The sequence below is a fragment of the Rhinatrema bivittatum genome, chromosome 12 (genome assembly GCF_901001135.1).
Source record: "Rhinatrema bivittatum chromosome 12, aRhiBiv1.1, whole genome shotgun sequence".
Classification (NCBI taxonomy): domain Eukaryota; kingdom Metazoa; phylum Chordata; class Amphibia; order Gymnophiona; family Rhinatrematidae; genus Rhinatrema; species Rhinatrema bivittatum.
In genome coordinates, this window is record NC_042626.1 from 86,944,490 (window position 1) to 86,965,507 (window position 21,018).

Genomic DNA, 21,018 nt, shown 5'->3' on the forward strand with positions numbered 1-21,018 from the left:
AGCCAGTGCTGGGTTAAACAGCTTTCAATCTAAACAGAATTCCTCTATCTTCTGTTTCTCTAAGAGGCAGTGCTTCTTTGATAGCAATGTCTGCATTCTGACACAAGTGACTTTTATTTCCCTGCTATGAAAGTAGTCTTGGAGGAAATGAAGCAGAGCAAACGAGTGATGTCACGGATTCCCGCTTGTAAACTTTATTGTAACTCTTTCTTCCGCCGCTTCCAGGTTTAGACAATAGAACAAAGTGATAAAGAACAACAAAATATATTATTAGTGCCCAATAAAGTAATTCACAGATACAGTATACATTCCTTTCACAGTAAACCTAGGATCACTTTACAACTGTATTTTCCACTGTGCGCATGCTAAACTAAAGCAAAAGTCTGAGAAACATTTAAGACAAAATCTCAAAAAATAAAAATAAAAAAGGTAGAAGGAAAAAAGAAAAAAGAGGAAAAGAGTGAAAGTGAAAGAACTAGAGCATAAATAGGCAGTTTCATGTTGTTGGGATGTTTTTATCAGAGATAGCTATCCCCAGTAAGCACAGTAAGCACAGAAAGTAAAAAGTGCACTATGAAATCTCACAAAACTTCTCTAGCATTGAAAGCAATGTCAATAAACATTTCCCAGAAAGAAAAATTCACAGTCATGTCTTTACATCAGCTATTGTGTGACACACGAACACGAGGAAAGAATCGGCAAAGGAACGAAAGACTTCAGGCTTCTTTTGCATAACCCTGAAGGGAAATTCATTGTGAAAGAACAACTGGTGAAAGTGATGCTTACAGCTATATTGTTTTCAACAAAAATGTGTGGTAGTTAGGGGGTTTTTTTTCACTTATATTAAAGAGTTCTTAATGTAAGACTAGGAATTGAAAGACATCAGTGCGCCCTGGCAGTTCTCAGTTATTGTTTTATTTTACTTCTTGTCGCCCTTTTGTCCATCCCCTGCCTCCTCTACCTCCTGCGCTCTTTCCATTTTCTGTTTCTCTAACTCCTCTTGTTCACATTTGCTGCTTGGGAACTTGTCCTTGTTATTTTCCTTTTTCCATTTCATTCTCCTGTTTTGGAACCAGATTTTGACCTGTCTCTCTGTTAGTCCCAGGGCGTGCGACACCTCGATGCGTCGCTTGCGGGTCAGGTAGGGATTGAAGAGGAATTCCTTCTCTAGTTCCAGGGTCTGGTAGCGGCTGTACGTCTGTCTGCCCCTCCTGCGTCCGGCGGCTGCTGAGAGATCGCAAGGAGACAACAGAGCGGCATGAAAGAGGGGGAATGGCACCGAATTATACACACACACACACACACACACACACACAGCTAGAGAGATAGATATCTTCCATGCTCTCCCCCAGATATAGATATATATTCACGCTCACTTTCACAAAAGAGGATTCGAGGAAAGCAACATGGCACAAAGGACCAGTGAAAGGAAAGCGAAGGAAAATGGAACCTGCTGCAGAATATATAATAAATAACAACAAGCCGCTTTAGCTTACAAAGAGCTCCTTACAACACACTAGCCTTACAGAGTTAAGTGGTATCTGCAGATGAGGCAAAATTAATCTGTAAAAAAGTGCAATAAACTCTGGGGGAAGCTATACACATTGTAAGCCAAAGACCATCACCAAAAAGAAAAGATCCTTCAGGGTAATTAAACTATAAAGCAATTTACAAGTGCAGAAGTTTAGCTCCATAAAACAGTAAAAGTACTAGACAAGGGTTGCTTTATGGATTCAGGAACTGCCTAGTCTCTGCCCTTTCTAATTGGTAGCGCATCCCATTTTGCCTCACCTTGCGGTCTCATCCAGGGAAAGAGCTGCGTAGGAGAGGGGCTTTGCTCTGAGTTCTCTGCCTCATCCCCCAGACCGCCGGAAGCCAGCTTGCAGTCGGTGTATTGTACCAGGTCTGAGTCCTGGCTGCCGAAGAGGCTCTGCCTTTGCAAAGGATCGTATCCATAGAAGTTGCTTGGGTCCCCATGACACGTTACAGCGCATGGATTCTGTTGGTAAGGGGAGGTGGAGAGAGAAGAAGCTCCATGGTAAAACTCCTGAATTTGTGTCGGATGTTGAAAGGTTCCAGCGGTACTGGGTCCATACACCACTGTGGGTCTACCACCCAGCTCCTGTGCAAAGCCGCAATCATAGTAATTGGGGCGCAAAGAGTCTCCAGTTTTGTATTTAGAGAACAGTGAATTGACAAAATAAGAACTCATTGTATATTTGGAAACAGGATCTATTAAGCAAAGAAACAACTAAGATGCTAGCAGAAGAGTTTGTGATTTCCAGGAATATAAAAGGAGGTATAATCAAAAGTCTAAGCCTGCATGATATTGAATTCCTAAAAAAATTACCACTTAAAGAGTTCGCGCTTTACATTTCCAAGAAGAGATGCCAGTTCATAAACAGTTTTCTGTGATTTACTTCGCCGCAAATGAGTTGTTTCATATTTTGCAGTGTCTTTTCATGATCATTTGCATCTATTACCAAAACCTCCTCCTATTGGCTTCCTTTACTCCACACGGACTCCGCATTGCATGATTGTGAAAGGGAGAGTGTGAGAGAATAAAAAAGAAAAAGGGAGTGGGGGGAGGGGGGAGAATATACGGATTAAATATGTTTAACTACCTACATTAATGAGATATCGCTTGCCTCACAACAAATCAAATACCTAGACCACCCAAAAGATTGATTTTGAGGAGTACTGGAAATTAAGGAGAGGCGCACTTAGTCGTTAATTTCAAAATTTTAACGAGGCAGTTTTAGCCTTTTTAAATGTCAGGGTCGCTTTGGAAAACTGTAAAAGTACACGATTTAATTGCTACTCGTTTTAAAAGGTCCTATAAATGTAATTGGTATTTTTATACAAGTTATCAAATCATACAGCTTCTTATCCTAAACATATTTTAAAACAAACGAGATGGTCATATTTAACATTTTAATGATCAATTTCCTTATTATTGATAAAGGTTTAACTATCATATGAAGTGAATTGCATTTGTAATAACCAAAAAAGCTGTAAACTGTTTAACAAACTATAAAACGCAATAAAGCTGGGGATGTTGTTGTTGTTTATACCGCATCACATAAAAGCTGTTAGGATTTTACGAGTTTCTTCCTCTACTGCTATAAAACAGAGGGTTCGATTGGAGCCTTCTGCATTATTGCAAGATGTTTGATGGTGTCAATATTGAATTAAAATGATTATAGTTTTTCAGATGATGTAGACTATTTTTGTGATTTTTGTTTTCCGGAAGGATATGACTGCAAGATATGATTACAAACTAGGCATGGCCGCCTTCTTTTCGACCTAAGGTTTTTGTTTTTTTTTATGCTGGGTATTAAATGATGCTGGAGTTATTCTAAAAGCAGGAATTTCTAATCTTTCCTTTTACTGGTGTTTATCTGCCGAATATGATCTGGAAGCAGGGAATAGAAGGAGAGTTCAAAGAGAAACAGAAACTTTATTTTATTGTCATTCAGAACTAACTGAACAAAGTTGCCCTAACATGCAAACACTGCAGTTTTATATAATCTCAAAGGGGATAGATTCGGGTTTTCGTTTATCACACTCAGCAGTTTCGGTATTTTTTAAACTAACAAGATGTATGTCAACCTTTCAGAAATAATTTCTGTGCTAGCAAATATTACTGGAGCTATATATATTGGATACCTAAACCCCTTTTCAATTTGGAAAGCCTTAGAGCTCCTATCAGCAGAAAAAAGCCAAGCGGGAGAAAATAAATCCAGGTTTGCAATATTTTTATATTTGAAACTGTGATGCCTTATGCAATCATCTGTAAGTTTAGATTGCTTCCTGACACTCTGCATATTATACATTAGATATCAGACACTGATTTTCTCTTACTTCACCATTAAATGGAAATGGAAAAGTTTCCACAAACCTACATATTGCCGATGAACACGAGCAGGTACAAATATCTTTATACTATACCAAGTAACAAGCAGCCCTATTATCAATGAGAACATTCGCCACCCTTTCATGTAATTTATGATGTAAGGTCTTCAGCGACTCTAAAATACATTTGCAATTTGTATTATTAAAATCTATACTATTTTTGTAGAAATTCTAGTGATCACTATAGTAAATTAAGCAACACATAATTAGTTTGAGTTTAAGGATCAGATAAGAATAAACATGCAGAAAAGTTCAACAATATTAAGAAAGACCTCACCGCTTGAACAAGCAGAGTTACTGTGGGCTTAAAGGCCTGAAATTAAACTTTTAAGCAGTGACCCTACCAATTTCTTCTCAATGGGCTCTCTCCAGCTTTATTCTACATAGTGAAACCCTCTTTGTTTTCATAATATAACTTAACAAGAAGTTCCTGAGAACCCCGGGAGCCACCTTGTGCACATTACTACTTTATGGGCTTAAGCAGTATCTGGCAATGTGTATTTGGATATAGTTAATACAGATTGCATTTGGTGACAGTTAGGAAGAGTTAGAGAGTAAAGTTATCTCCATGTAGCTGATGCAGGCCTATTAAACAGCTGAGCATATCTGCATATTGTTGTGAACAGTGAATTCATTGTAACGGGATCACAGTATGGATCTTAACTCATCTTAAATCATTCAGATACTGCATTACAAATTCAGGAGACAGAGAAAAATTAAGTTATAAATATCCAGTGGAAAAAAGCACATAATTATAAAAGAAAGGCTAACTTTTTACATATATGTTCTAAAGGTAATTCTTGAAGGATTTTTTTTAATTACATATTTCAGTTCTTTTCAGAATTTTCAGTCAGGTGTGAATTGTTTTAAACATGATCTGATGCAGATTAGTACATGAAAACTCTGCATTAAAATTAATTATAAAGGAGGAATCAAATAAGATTATGAAAAAATAAATTCAAATTACTCCTTGATTAGGGAGGTACTTGATAATGGATTTCTTGAAATAGTAAAGAGTGAACGCTGCAAATGACTACAATTCCAGAATTAACTGTAAAACAACAAATAAAATTGAAACAAGTTCCCTGCTATTGTACTGCAATATGCTACGAACCTATTATCTATCATGAAAGCTTCCCATATGAAAGAGATTAATTTAATATTTTTTATATATTTTAGTTTCCTAAATTGTATATGCTAGTTGCAAAATGTTATGCCAAGAACGTGTGTTAAAAATGTAAACCATTTAAACATCACTAAAAAGTTTACATTTATACTAAAATCGCAATTTCCATATTCACTATTTTTTGGTGAAGCATTAAATGTAAGCACTTGATTAATAATCTCTCTCGTGCCTAAGGAAGACAATCTTTGATAAATAAAACCTATTATATATTTGTTCTCATTTACATGTACATTTGAAAAAGTGATTGCAGGATTTTCAAACTCTATTTTATTCTTGATGCTACTGAGTTTTTTTTTAGTGGAGTCCAAATCAACCATAGATTTCGGAACCGATTTATTTTCAAAGCATAAGAACTGCACATAGTTTTTGACTGAAATCTGTTCTTCAAATGCTGGACAATTCAACAAAGAAAATATGATAGCGTAATGCCAAAATGTCTGTTTGTTGATGCAGGAACACACAATAAAAGAAATACTTTGTACAATTACATTTAATAATAGATAAAATCTCGAAAAATGGATTTATATCTATCTATCTATCTATCTATCTATATATATATATGCTAAGGTTTATATTTAATGAACCAAATATTTTTCAAGTGATTTTGGTAGCATTCAAAATGTAATATGTCTCCTTATCTATTTATATAAAAATAAACAATTCCAATTGAAGAGCATTAATTTACTTCGACTGACATAATTTATGTTTGAAATACAAGAGAAGTGCAATATTCATATATTTATATTTTGTGCACATATACACAGCATTAATGAGCGACGGAATATTCAGCATTAACTGTAGATTATATTTGTCAGTTGTGACGCTGAAAGGCAGTCTTTATTATTTCTAACACAAGCAAGATACTATGAAACAAACATCAAGAAATTGGAAGAGCAGTCTAACATGGAGCAACAGCGCCATCTATTGATTCCTCAAACAGCCATCATCTTCTCAAAAGCGAGAACACACATAAAGAGAAAGAGAAAAAAAAAGCTGCATTATTTGAAAGAGAAAGAGTCTTACATTCAAGAAACGGATCATGAAATTTTGTAACTAGAACGTAATAACTCCTGTTTCACAATCCTTGCAGAACGCTCCTACCATTTACCATTTAGTGGTAATAAAAAGGAAAATGAGAGATTTTTTTAAAGACACAACAATTGTTTCAATTTCCGAGACTAAAGAACTGGGCATTCTGTTGACGCGAGGAGGGCAGTGCCTCTTGCAGGGGTGTAAGCAGATCAAGACCCTCAATTCCAGACGTCTCGCCTGAACTTTTTTTTTTTTTTTTTTTTAATGTTGTGGTGAGTTTATAAGGTTTGGATTCCGGTCGCCTGGAATTGTTAAGGAAAAAGAACAAAGGAATGATTCTCCAGCGCTGTATTTTTACGGCATCTGCAAAAGAAGAATACATTAAACTCCTTGATTCTTTTTCTTTTTTCTTTTTTGTCATCATAATTATTTTTGTTTAGGTATAGAGTAGTATTTACACTTTTAGTTCCCATTCTCAAGTCAAGTAATTTAGCAGGTTCTGAAATTTTTCTTGCTCTGTTTGCTTTACAGCCGTTTAGTTCCTTAACCTTCAAAAATTTATACCCTATAAAGTTTTATAGCGGTCATATTATTTTATTGCAGCACACTGCACTGAATTTTCTTCTTTATGACAAGTTACTTCCCATCTCCTCCTTCACATCCAAGCTCCAGCATCTCTCCTTTGTTTTCCATTCACAGTATTGCCTAAAAGAGGACACCATAGGAAATCTGTTGCCTTTGGTGGGTGGGTGGGGGGAAATCACTATTTTGTATTACATCTCAAAGCTAATCTTGGAATAATTTTATCTCAAACACAGATTTTGCTTGCCATTTTTTTAAATGCATAATTTATCCTACCATAGATATATCAAATCATTGTGGATAGGGAATCATATCGACTGTTTACTGAGTATTTGAAAAAGAAAGTAGAATCTGCAGTAAGATTTTATATTTGTTTCTGTCTCCTTTGTTGAAAATCGCTTACTTTTAGCGTTTTAAATTTACTTAGAAATACTCCCTCCAAAATAACTCCCTCTCCACCAACCACTTATTGAATGCTGGCAGCAAAGAAAGGAATTGATAAAGCTTAATGATGCAGTAGACAGAAAGATCCCAAACAAATCAAGGGAAGAACATTGTCAATGAAAAAGAATTTAGTAAAGTGCTTTACCAAAACGAATTAAATATTAAAACGCGAAAGGATTCATATTAACTTCCATAAAACTTAAAGTTTTACAACATACTTAATGAACAAATTAAAACATATACAAATAATATGCAGAAACCCCCAGTGGTTTAGATTAAATTATAATTTATAAAAATAGCATATCTTTACTTTTCTAAATCAGATTTTTATTTTATGCTATTAAATGTTATGATAAAAAAAGCAGCCAAATATTTATGTTCTTAAAGAAGTATAATAATAACAATAATAAAAGTAACAATATTTTCAATATTTCTCATTGCTAAGCAGGAGACAGAATTTTTAAGAGTATTATTTTAGTTCTTCTGTAAAGAAAATGAACCTTGGACTGAGATTAGTATGTTGAAAGATACTGGTATATTGTTTCATAAAACATATGACATGGCTCACATTAAACTAAAAAGAGTTTTCACACCACATAAATACAAATTAAAATAACTCTATCTGCAAGTATTTATTTATATATATTTATACAGTATTATTTCTATTAAAATATATATCTGTACATCAGGTCATGATGTCATATATTGGATATGTTACACCCTACTTACCAGGGAATGTTATATATTTCAGTGAGTAGCCTATAGTCTATGTTGTAGAATGTGCTGTTCTATCAGTGTAATAAAATCATGAATACAAATATGAAAATATATTTTACATAGTGTGACATAATAAACGACAAAATATGTCTAAATCCATGTTTCATATTGTGGACACATTGAATAAATATGGCTTTAATTGAAATCAGATAGTTGAAATTTTAACTTTTGACCCAATTATGCCAACTAGCAGCAAGGCTACAATCACCCTCTTTTTGTTTTTTAGCTATTTCATAAAATAGCAGAAATAGTATGCACCTTTTTGGTACACATAGTTTAATCTAAATTGCAAAATTGTTTTTTTGTTTTACTTTTTTATTTTTTTAGTTATAACACAAAACTCATTTGTGTAAATCTTTTTGCTTCTGATCTTTCTACAACAGAGAGCTCAGAAATTAGAGTAGCCTTGAAAACATCAACTGCTATGAAGAGTGATACAAAATTTGATAATTCTTACAAGCCCATTTTACAATGACCTCATTCAGATTCAGTGTCCATTCAAAGTACTTCTGAAATGAAGGCTCCCAAATCCATTATAAACTTTTTTCATAAATGTATTCTATTAAATTCTATTTTTCATGGTTTCTTCCTCAAGTGAAATATTGGATGTAATCTGATATTATGTAACATGGCAATTTCATTACTTTATATTCATTTAAAGAAAAGAAGACAATGTCTCCTTAAAACACATATTCATAGAAGGATAAATGGAGTTTGAGTGGCTGGTGTTTATTTTGATATTGGTAATGATTTTTGCAAAACATAAAATAAGAGCACCATTGTATTTTTGAGAAAGCAAATCCTACAATCTTACTATAATGTATAATTGTTTTTATATCCATACTTTGGTAAATTATTCTAAATGGTAAATTGAGGAAAGCCCTCTAGATGGATGGTGCAAGAATTTAGGGACAAGAAAGAAGGCGATGTGCAAAATAATGGAACTGAGGACAAAGGAAAATAAAATGAATAAGACCTAGCAGCAGCTCTTTCCAAAAAATCAGTGCAAGACAATAATAACAACCGTAATAACAACATTATTTTGTCACTCAACCAATAACAATATTCATTTTAATGTGAAAATAAACATAACATTGTATGTCATTTTTTTCAAATGTAAACAAAGTTCAAAATGTAAAACATGTGAATAAAACTAAAAGATTATACCAAAACATTCAAGTATAAAGTTCTCAGGAAAACAATAGAAAAATGTACAAACACTTGGCACTTTGATCTCTGTAACAATCTAAAGTTCATGAAAAATCGTTTCACAATAAATTATAAATAGATTAGCACTAATAAGACAGCCTTACCTTTTTCTTCTTTTACTAGTAGACTTTTTAAAACTAGAAAATGGCTTTTGATACTTTTTTCTCTAAAATCTAAATTAACAAAGTGAGTAACAGCTTGTTTTATTGTGCGAAAGAATTACAACCCTGATTAAAGGGTCCAGTACAAAAGTATCAACATGATTTTTTTGGGACTGCATTTAATTTATCTGTGAAATAGTTGGTTTGAAAAAGTTGTTGCTCTTAAAATAATTTAATTCTATAATACAACCTGTATTACAAGCATGTTACACTAATGGAATCAAATTGCTTAGAGTTTGTCCACTTCAAAGTGGTAAGAACGATTGTTAGTATTTTAGTGGAAAGACAAATGTGCGCGACATAGATGGCGCTATTTTGGGCACCTATTTTCAAAAACGTTTCCCCCCATTTTATATCTATGGTAAAATTCCTTTGAAAACTGAGCCCCTAACATGTGACAGTTTTTCTTCAGGTACAAGCTGCTCACCAATAATAACCTCCTAGTGGAAATGAAAGACAGGACAGCAGATCTATACAGTCTAATAAAAGTAAACAAAAGAAAAATGTCTTCTAAACAAGATAGGCAGCTTCACGTTATCAGCATTCTAATTGGCAATAAGTAAACACATCTTTCCAAAATCTGGCATGCAAAATATAGAAACTCATATTTATTTGCAATTAGTATTTCTTTTCAGCAGCTACCACACATAAATACAGTAAGTTGTAAAAGAGAAAAGGGTTTGTGTAGGGTGGGTGGGGTAGCTTTTTCTATGTGGTCCTATTCTTTTCCCTGTTCCTTGTTCATTTTCTTCATTTTCATTCTTCGATTCTGAAACCAGATTTTGACTTGTCTTTCACTCAGGTTGAGAAGTCTGGCCACTTCGTGCCTCCGGTCCCTGGTCAGGTACATATTGAATAAGAACTCCTTCTCCAGTTCCAGGGTCTGATATTTACTGTAAGGACATCTTTTTTTTCTGGAGGAACGGGCATGTAACCAATTGGCAGCAGGATTGGCTAAAAAAAAAGGCAGCAAAATCAATACCGTGAATCCTGACGGGTTTCCAAAATCCTTTTAGTCAATACTTTAATAATGTATTAAGAAATTAAAATAATTACACATGTATAATAAATGGTCTGAGATAAACAAGATCTGTATTCATGTATGAGTGGGTGTGTAATGTGTATTATATTTTCATATATTTAGTATAAGGTGCACATCCCTATACTTGAGTGCAGATCATAGAAAAACATATCCCTTCTGCAAAGGTGACTATTAATGCCCTGTCCATATCTTTAAACACTGCAGCTTATTATATTTTCTGAATCTACAATTTGACCTAATGAAATAACAATGTAAATCTGTCAGAAATAATAATGTACCTCAGATATTCACAGCAGTGACTAGCCTGGTTCCATCTCTTTAATTTAATAAGTGCTGCAAAATATGTGTTCATAAATTCATAGAATATTTAGTAGTGTCCTGAAAAAATTACTGGGATAGCCCAGTGGTTACTAAAATCTGAAGAACAAACAAAAAAAGAAAAATGTAGATTATGTGTAGTTCATGAAATAAGATAAATCAGATAATACATCAAATAAAAGAAGCATTATAAAAATATCACTAGTTATTTCCTATATAGATAAATGAAATGACGGAATATTTAATCTCCAACGGCAAGCACTGAGTCCTAAATATTTGCACGGCTACTTCCTTAATCTAATTGACTTGATACAGTATGCATTATAATTAAATATTAAAAAGGAAGAGCACTGTTAATAATTGATACTGTTAATACTGGTACCTATCATGAATGGCATAGTTCTTCTTCATGAAATATCTGTTCGGTGAGATCTTTGTGTCTTCCATAAACATTCACATTTTACACAAGAAAACAGTTCCTCTTGATTTGCTTTCTTCTATTGTTATTTTGTTGTATTATTTATCTGTACTTTAATTAAAAATATGTATTCTGGAAATTAAGATATTCCGAAATTAAGAAATCTACATGTGAAATTGCAAAGGCATTATAATCGCTTCATTGCAAATATAATAATATCTTGTAAAATCATGTTTGAAGTATATTTAGTCATCCATATTAACACTGATTTTTTTCTCTTTTTTCCTACCCTTCAACGCTTTGGCAATTTATCAATATTCCTGTAAACAAAAACTATTATAAAAACAAAATATCTCTCAACCACAATCCACAGAGATCAGATCGTTATCACACTGATGGGCGTTCCTGCTAATAATTTCTGCTTCAGCACAGGAATCTTGTGGTTGATTTCAACTTACATATTTAATTTCCCAAATCCTTCCCTTTATCATGTAGTGTGCCTGGACCTCTGACCAACACAACAGAATATGGGTTTGTTTTGCACACTATAATTTTAAAGCTGCAATTGTGAAGAATAAAAGATTATTTTTATGAAAAGGGATAATTCTACAAAAAAAAATATGATTTATACCCGCATATTCTAAATATGATTACAATTCTCTTTTAGGAAATATTTTTGCCTCTAGATGCTAGATGTTGCCTGAAAAGCTATCAATGAAGACTTTTTTTTTTAAATTCCATATCGCAGGTGTCCACTTCTTTCTTGGAATGTGATTACAATCGTTTTCTTTTGTAGCCAAGCTCAGGTAAATGGACGCTGAGAAGCTGGCACAGGAGTCAAGTCGCAGAGTGTAACAAGGAGGTATATTTCCGCAACGGCTTTTGATTTCTAGCACAGGGGTGGCAAATGGCAAATGATTACTTTTACCAGGATGCACGAGTCATCTTACAAACAGAAAGAAAAGGTGACATTGCTAATTACCGGACGAATTCTGTTTCTTTGCATGCCTTGTTCTCTGACAGCGTTGACTCAAATCGGTAAAAGTAGCAGTCAGACTCATAATCAGAAAGTAAACAAGAAAAGAAGGGCGGTGAAACAGAGCATCCTTTTTGGAGCTCAGCATGTGAAAAATTCCCTTTTGCAAATTAAATGCAGACCTCCCTTCTTTTTGTTTACTTTTTTTTTATTAAATGTTTTTCAAATAAATGTACTTTTAATTACCTTTAAATCTACACGCAAATAAGACAAATATAAAAGTAAAAGATAACTACTAATCTAGCTCTTATATTAATATTGGTTTCATTTCTATCATTTTCCCAAAAGGATTTTAGCATACACAGACACTGGCATTTTCTTCCTCTTCTGCTCCAGTATGTTCTGATCTTGCGTTAAAGCAGGATTTTAAACTTCCATTATATTGTTCTGCTTTTATTGCTCTCCGAAGCTTTATACTGTTTACTTCCTCACTTTTATAACTTACTTTGATCTGGCCTGTCTTTGTCTTCGCTTCCTTCACAAACTTTATTGTCCTCGTAGCTGGGCCTTTGATTAGACACGATTCCTCCCCTTCCAGCAGAACTTTCTAAATTGTACTCCTGGGTTCCCTGTTTCTGGATCTCCCCGGACTGAGCCAGCAGCGGCTCTGCTTTCACTGATCCTTGCCCGGGTAAGGGCTCTGTCCTGGGCACTGGCTCCAGCCAGCTCCGAAGGTACCTGCTCTCTGCAGAGGAGACGCTCTGATGCTGAATGTAAGGATGATAAACCGAAGGAATGGGACCCGAAGGATGTGCATTCAAAGGAGTCCATGAAGCGCTGAAAACTGGAGGTTTGGACTGAAAACTACAGGATGGGAATTCTAGGTGCTCACTGTGCCCAGGCTGCCGAGAATTTGTATATTGCCCAGATGAAAACTTGACTGAAGGCGATTCTTCACTCTCATGACTTATAATGGAGTCGACATAATAATTGCTAAGAGTTCCAGAAATGGACATTGTCAGACATCATACAAAGCACGGTTCATTGAAGGGAAAAATATGTAGGACAGATCTAGATTTGTACTCTAGCCTCTCTCAACTTCCTAGCCAACAAAGTACAGTTGGACTGCTGTGTTGTGAGCTCCTTGCAAAATGATTGGTCAAACTTTTTTCGTGTGCCTGATAAAGCGTCAGTAAGGCGTAAATCAATCGAGCGAAGGGGCTGCGCAGTGCTGTCATCCTCACTGCATTCCATATCAAGCAGGAATTGTTTTATGTTGCAAAACGTCAGTGCTCGAGAAACCAAGAGCAGACGTGCAGGCTACAATATCGGTCATGCTTTGCTTCTGCAGCATTAAAAAAAACCTAGCAGGCTGAGCTCTAGGGCTCTAATAACAAGTGCCATATGGGATATGAGGCCCTTTCCTTTTTTTCCCTTTGCTATTGCCACACCCGATAAAAAGCAGTTATCACGTCCTAAGTAAGCATATCGTCCCTGTATAAAGTTTGAGAGAAACTAGCTTTCAAATATAGTCAGGTAATACATGTATTGTCAAACCCGTAGCTTTAGAATAATTTCTAATTCTGAATTAGGGACTTGCACTTTTGCACCTTTAAAATAAAGCATCTACATTTCCTCGTTTGCTTGTAGTAATTTGCATGAATCCTCTTTTTCTACGGAATGGCTAGATGCTGCAAAGGAATGAGGAATCCCTATTTCACTTTACAGGCTAGTAAAATATTGAATTAGTCTGGTCCTACCTTATTTGAAAATGTGCTGAACTCGAGACAGTTAAATAGTTTAATAAACCTTACATTAGCCTTGTTTGATTTTATGGACTTGAATTTACTGCCTGTGGAAAGGAAACAGGAGCAATGTGTCACATTTAGGCTTCAGTTTCACTCTCCAAAAATGCAAAACATGGCCTTCAAAACCCATAAAGTATGAATTTTAGAAAACAATAATTCTATTTTTAAGGAAGTCAGGTGGTGAAAGCATGAATTAAAAGGGGGAAAACATGAGCCTAGGGCCGGTACCTGTATAATTGCACAAACTATTGTTTTATCTATCTGTATGTGTGTATGTGCATATCAAATTACATATTATGAGCCTTAACTCACATTTATTGGTTTCTTCTTCCTAAATTTAATATAAATCCTCTTGTTCACAGAAGAGTGACTCTTTTACATTTCCCAATCTGGTTTACACTTGCCTCAAAATTTTGCCAGTTATAGGAGGTTGATTTATTGTGATAAAGACAAAAATGAATTCTATCTTAAAATATTAGTTCACCTTTAACTAAATAGTTTAAGTTTTCAGATAGAAGCAATCAGTAATGGAGGATGATGATTAAGTAACTTGTAACAAAGCAACTTATATGAAATTGATTAAAAGCTAACCTCTGCAATTAATACCTCTCCACTTTCAACTCTTACAACGTCTTCATACTCAGCAACATTGCTTTTATACCGCTTCACTAACATGTAGTCATTGAAGATATAGAAACAAAACACCAAAGTTAAGTGGCAAGAGCAAGGTGGAATATGTGAAAATAATGTTGTCCCATTCTCTAGGTCTCCTATATTGCAGGCAAAGCAGTTTCCACTTTGTGCCTGTAAGAAAAAGAATTTGTGTGAAATGCCCATGGTAAGTGTTTCCCTTTTTAAACTTTACTCCTTCCCTTGATAAGATCTAGGTACGTTTTCACCTTAAACATTCTGCTTTGTGGCTTTATGAGACTAGCACATTTCCTGAAGTCCTAGTCAAATCCCTACATTTCCTGGTTGGGTTGGTAGGTGACCACTTCCAATTTATAGTTAATTTGAATATGCTTTTCAAATATTTGTGTGCATTCATTATCTAATATAATTAATAACCAACAGCACTGGCATTGGAAAGGAATTTCAAGCTATTAGGAAAAAAAATGGTTGTTTTGTAATTACATATCTGTTTTTAATTAAAATATGTTTTGCTGTTGTTGCTACTATGTCCTCCGTGTATGAAACCCGCAGTTTTGCCAGATCCACTCATTATCTGCTGGGTGGGAACTCTTTTATTCAAGGCTTTATTTCAGATGCTTCACTCTCATCTATTTCCTTCATAACAGACGGGATTGAAGGATCTTGATTGACAACGTACCTTGAATGCTACCGCAATATTAGATTACTCTAAAACAAAACTTTAATCTCAGAAAAGTGCAGAACATACATTTTTATTGTTCTGGTTCTTTTTGTTGTTGTTTTTATAAATGCAATGTACATTTACAGACTGCTATATAACTGCAAGGTGTTTCTAGAAATACTCTGGAGGTTTCATTTCATGCTAACGGAGAAAATGATCCTTGCAAAGTTGTTTCCAAAATTCTAAAATGGCGACTTCTACTTTCAACACACGTCAAAATGTTCAGACAGAGTTAGAAATGTTTTCTATTTGTATCAATATCTCAGCTTGAGCCAGCAATAGTTGGTCTGTTATTTATTTAGTGTATTGGAGAATTTATAAGGCTCTCCTTACATTTATTTTCAAACAATATTCCTCATTGTCTATTTATTGTTTTTATCCATAGAAATTATGACTAGCTTGATGTACTCAATTATATGTTAAAAAACATGTCTTTTAAATGTGCAGATTCCTACATAAATATTTTGGTAAATCCATATCTTGCAAAAAAAAAAAAAAATTTCTTGCAGAATAATATCTATAAGGGAGTTCTTTCAACCATTAATCTTTTGATACAAAATGTATCCCTAAAAAGAAACTTTTCTTTAGTACACTGTCAGTAAAAGCTGTAACCTATGTCTCCTTTTATAAAAAAAAAAAAAAAAATCTACAAAATACTGGAGATGTTTAATTCTCAAACTCAAAACAAGATGGAAAAATGTTATGAGAAATAAGGTATATATCCTTTACAGAAGCCAGAGGATGGACCCACACCAGGTTTTAGATGCAGCCAGAAAGAGTTTGTCTAAAATCCTGTGGCTGGTTTCCATCTGTGATGAGTCCCTAAGATTATATTTTCCATGGATGGAAACTAAAATCAAACTTGAGAAAGTTCAGGTGGAAAGCATCGCATCAGATAAGATAGATTTTAGCATCTGTGGAAATGTTATACAGTGGCCCATTTAAAAATAAATACAATTAAATGAACTAAGATATAAAATAGTATACCTAGATAGTGAATGCAGGATTATATTTATTTTCATTATTTCTTGTGCCAGTATAAACGTTATGATCTGGCAAAAAATCACCTGAAATAAAAGTGGACCTCAGAAATTTGCTTAAATGTGAAGAAAAATTAGCCTAAAAGGTAATTTGGAAAAGAAGTTTGACAATCTTCCATAAATACGGATTTAACTTTTTTCTATTCTTTCTAATTAATAATTTGTTTAATTGTGAAATTTATTTACCCCACTTTTAATTCATTTAATCTGGAACAAATGTTTAAGAAAACAAAGGAATTACCAAATCCTTCAGAGTGGAAAATTGCTTCTCCGACTACAGGTACTGGGATCAGGTAATATCATTATCTCCTGCAATGGGTGAGATTATTAAAATGTATTTTGAAAACTTTAAAAAAAATATTCTGGAAAATATAGAAACAAGGTAGACTTCAGTGAAAGAGATTCTATAGTCTTTATCCAGATGTAGGGTTGAGTTTGTCACTAATTTATTGTTGAATTAAACTGAGGATATTGAAAGGGAGACAAAATTTAAAAGTTTGTTTACCAACTTCTTGTGTTTTAAATTCAATGCCACTTTTATTGCAATTAATTTTTTTTGTCAAAATATGAGCCATTGAAGGGTGATTATGAGGAAGAAGAAATCCGAGTCAATAGAAATGTATCTCTGTGCTGGATTTCTCAGTAGCACTATGGAAATGATCAGTAGTAATAGTAGTACAAAAGTGAGGTCAAAGCTCTGACTGTCCTTTTAATCTAAAGGAAGGTCAAATTCTTTTTCAATTAGGATACAATTTTCTATAAACATTTTTCTTATTTTTCTTAGACTTTTTAAACTTCAGGAAAAAATAGTTCATAGTCTTCAAGATAAATGTTTTAAAAAAAGAAAGAATTGTGTTTAAATATTTTTTTTATATGCTTAAGAAGTAGCAACATTTCCAGAAAGAGATACTATCTATCTGAATATTGATTCTACAAAAATACTCATCTAATAGGTTTCCAACATGGTGTCAAAATACAATACATAGTTTTATGAGGACAGTTTTCTTTTTAAATACTATTTTTATGCTTGTTTTGTCTTAATATTCTTTTCATTTTCCTAGACATATCTATACTATTAAAACAAATGGAAATTATTAGTCTCAGTCCAATAATTAATTTAAAGACAGCAAACAGCATTATTGTTATATTAAAATTAATATTACTTGCAAAATTTAAAGAATAAAAGCTTCTATTAAAATACACTGAATATATATTAAAATATTAAATTTTCTTGTAGAAATACAAATGTATAAAAAGTCATCAGTAAAGTTGAAAAGAATTTATAATTAATTTCAAAGTATTTTCCTTATGGTTATATATTAAAGAGAAATATCTAATAAATACTTTTAAACAAAATGGCATATTATTTTAAGGCACAAATTAATTTCATAATTAATTTTGAATGAAAACTATAACTTTGCCTGTTGTCACTTCAAAAAGAAAATAGTACCCAAAATGAAATGTCAATCATTTTATTTAGTGAAGTGAATAAAACTTGTAATAGCAGTACACAAAATGGATTTACATTTTAAGTAATTAAACGACATTTTAGATAGATATAATAACTAATTTCATTTTGTCTGGAATTTATAGTTATGAGATTCTTTTTTCAAATCTATTCCTAAAATTTGCTAAATGCTACCTGAAAAGATTATATAAAATATTGCCAGTATTTTCCCCAATAACAGGTAATAGATTTCATCGTATAAATATAAGTAGTCACTAAATCATAATTGAAACAAATCTTTTTTTCTAACAATACAATTATCAAATATTTATCCCTGGTCAGATTGCCCTGGGGATTGTAACTGAAATAAATGAAATAGTTTTATGTTCTTGTATTTAAATATAAAACCTAATAACATGAAATTACCTATGGGTCAAAGGCTAAAATTACCAAGAAAGATGCTTTGGCGGCCATTTTATCTGACATCATCTGCAATCTGAACTTTTGTAAAAGAAAAGAGTTGCTAGGAAAGAAAAGCAAGAAAAGTAAAATGTACTCTCCTAAGAAATAACTGTTTACTATTTTCAGTCATTCACTTGAGATGCTCCTAAAAGTCGAAAGTTCAGACAAAAATGTTATATGGACTATTAAAATGTGCAGTCGAATTCTGCTACAGATAAAAGCTAAAGATTCCAAAGAGATTTAAATATTTATTTGATTATGCATTGTAAACTTAAGATGGAATAATGGTGCAACAAACTCTGGGCAAGTTTCTTAATGTCTTGAAATGGTTTTCATTTGAATAAGCAATATGCAACTTAAAAGTTTGTTTTCTAGAAGAATGAAATAATTTACCGTGACAACGACAAAACACCGTACTGATATCCTTCGATTTTCAAGGATGCTTTAACAACTATAATAAAATATATCACAGTACTAGTTTTTCAAGGCATTGAATTAAGATTCTATAAGATGAAATGTGGTCATACTTTTCACTTATACCCATGGGACGGATATAATAAGATGGATCAAAACTACCATCGACGTGCTTCTTGTATCCTTATTCTATTTACTTATTGCAATTTTTTCACCGGAAAAGCCAGATTAGAACAAATGTTTTGTTTTGTTCTGACTCCTAGGAGGAAGCAGGGTACAAAGAATATATTAAAAGTACAACAGAACAATTACAATAGTTATGTAAATAGTCAAAGCATGTATAAAGAATATATTAAAAGTACAACAGAACAATTATAACAGTTATGTAAATAGTCAAAGCATTTATTTAAAAAAAAACAAAAAACCTTTAGTTATCATATATTAATCTAAGCTGTAAATGTATTGATCAGGAGCATGAAGAGTGACTAAAAAGGTTCTTTAGAAAGGATGCAAGTTCTGGAACCTCTTCCTTATTACTTTAGAGCTCTCCCTGTTTAATACTGGTTAGCTAATTCACTTTTTGTGATTGTTTTGAATGTAATTAAAGTTCGATTAACGACTTACCTTTGTTACCAGAGTATGTAGATTCCATAATAGTAGCTAAAATATTTCAAAACAAATTTAGTGCAGTCTGTAAGGGAAAGCTGTGAATCTGGAGACACTACCTTAAAAAACCACAATGCCGAGTTCAACAAAGAAACTGCATCAAGGCCAGTATCTTGACTAACTTCCTCAGCCTCTTCCCTGAAGCCTTTAAAGCTGGGTGGGATTGCATGTAAAGATAATGTCCTGGAAACCCACTGAAATTTAGCTTCTCTCAAGAATTTCAGACACTTTGTATATTTCATACCACAAGATCAAAAGATAAGCAACACAGGTTTGTTAAGAATTAAAAAAGAAACAATGTACCAGCACTCTAGGATTCTGCTCATACTTAGGTATGGTGCAAAGCTATCTTTGTGTTAGAAAATACCTGAAATATGGAAACCAGATTTTCAAATATTTAATGTATATTGTATTGCAACACAGACAGGACTTGCAAACGATAAATATGTTTAGTATTCAAAAGAAGAAATTAATCTTTATTTTTTTATTTATATTCACCTTTCAGCCAAGGTGGATTACATTCACATACTGTAGATATTTCCCTATCCCCATTTTGAAAAAGACATGCACAGATCACTATAAAGTTTTATTGCATGTGACATATAATTAAAAAGGTATCAGTTTTAGAAAACGATCATTTTCCCCCTGCACTTACTGAGTTCAGCTTGGTATCACTATTGAAAAGACAAAAATTGAAACATATTGCTATTCGGATGCCATGCCTTAGTCTAAGGTGAGAAATATAACTTTCCAACAGAATGTAACATCTCCATTATATATTTAACTAATGTTTGGGAGTACAACTGACAATTTTTATCAATGTATCTTTATCAATGTATCTTTCCAGGACATTATCTTTATGATATATGACATGTTCACATTATTTCATATTGTCTGTAAATCTTGTTGCTAATTATTGTTTATTGTAAACCAAGGTGATGTTATTAACGTGCCGCGGTATATAAAAAATCACTAAATAAATAAATGGATTACAAATTAACAACTTTGGAGATTACTGAATGTTGCATACTGAAATAGCATAAGGGTTTTTCCCAGCACATATGAAAAGGGCCAAATGGTAAATTAAAACCAATTATAGAAGTTGCATGAGGACAAAATGCAGCACTATCCACCAGATAAATTTATGCAGCTAACTTGGCAGATTTATACTTGGCGGGATGAGTTTATTTGGCTAACAGTAGGACATCCTAATAGCTATCTAAATTTATCTGGCTGAATATTGGCACTTATCTGGCTATGGGGGTCATTTTCTATCCCTATCGCACGTGAAACGCAACTTTTCGCATGCGATAGCTAGAGAGGGGCGGTGTCGGGGGGCGTCAGCACCGGAAGAGGAGGAGTTGGAGTGGCATCAGGGCAGACACTGCAGAAACTTCACTGGTGGCGAAAAGGTAAGACCCCTTATTGCTGTCAGTAGCACGCCCAATAGCACCACCTTTAACAGTGGAGCTATTGGGTGCAAAAGGCGGCAGCGATAACACCACGGTGGTGCAATCACTGCTGGCTTTTGCAGGCCCGCCCCCCCACTTCACGCCCACCCCCGTTACTGCTGGATTCAGAGAGGTGCAGGAAGATAGAAAATCCAGCCCTAAGTTAGGGGATAAGTAGCTCCACCCCTCACTTCTACTATTTAATCAGAACTTAACAAAGCCAGCAGCGATGGCACCACCGCGGTGCTATCGCTGCTGGCTTTCGCAAACCAATAGCACCATCATGAAAGGTGGTGCT

The 21,018-nt window shown here is 33.7% G+C and overlaps 2 protein-coding genes across 3 annotated transcripts; both read right to left on the reverse strand.

Annotated features, from left to right (window-relative positions):
* Positions 1 to 169: 169 nt before the first annotated feature.
* HOXB8 (homeobox B8) lies at positions 170 to 2,525 on the reverse strand. Of its 2 annotated transcripts, none has more exons than XM_029572948.1 (2): positions 1,792 to 2,525; positions 170 to 1,224 (listed from the first exon to the last, which is right to left on the reverse strand). In XM_029572948.1, exons 1-2 carry the CDS (start codon positions 2,210 to 2,212, stop codon positions 920 to 922), a joined length of 726 nt encoding a protein of 241 aa, XP_029428808.1. In that variant the 5' UTR covers positions 2,213 to 2,525; the 3' UTR covers positions 170 to 919. The 2 variants fall into 2 exon arrangements, with proteins under 2 accessions (XP_029428808.1, XP_029428807.1); XM_029572947.1 differs by having other exon boundaries at positions 170 to 1,227; positions 1,792 to 2,520.
* Positions 2,526 to 7,614: 5,089 nt separating this feature from the next.
* HOXB9 (homeobox B9) lies at positions 7,615 to 13,223 on the reverse strand. Its single transcript, XM_029573965.1, has 2 exons — positions 12,566 to 13,223; positions 7,615 to 10,260 (listed from the first exon to the last, which is right to left on the reverse strand). Exons 1-2 carry the CDS (start codon positions 13,074 to 13,076, stop codon positions 10,025 to 10,027), a joined length of 747 nt encoding a protein of 248 aa, XP_029429825.1. The 5' UTR covers positions 13,077 to 13,223; the 3' UTR covers positions 7,615 to 10,024.
* Positions 13,224 to 21,018: the final 7,795 nt, after the last annotated feature.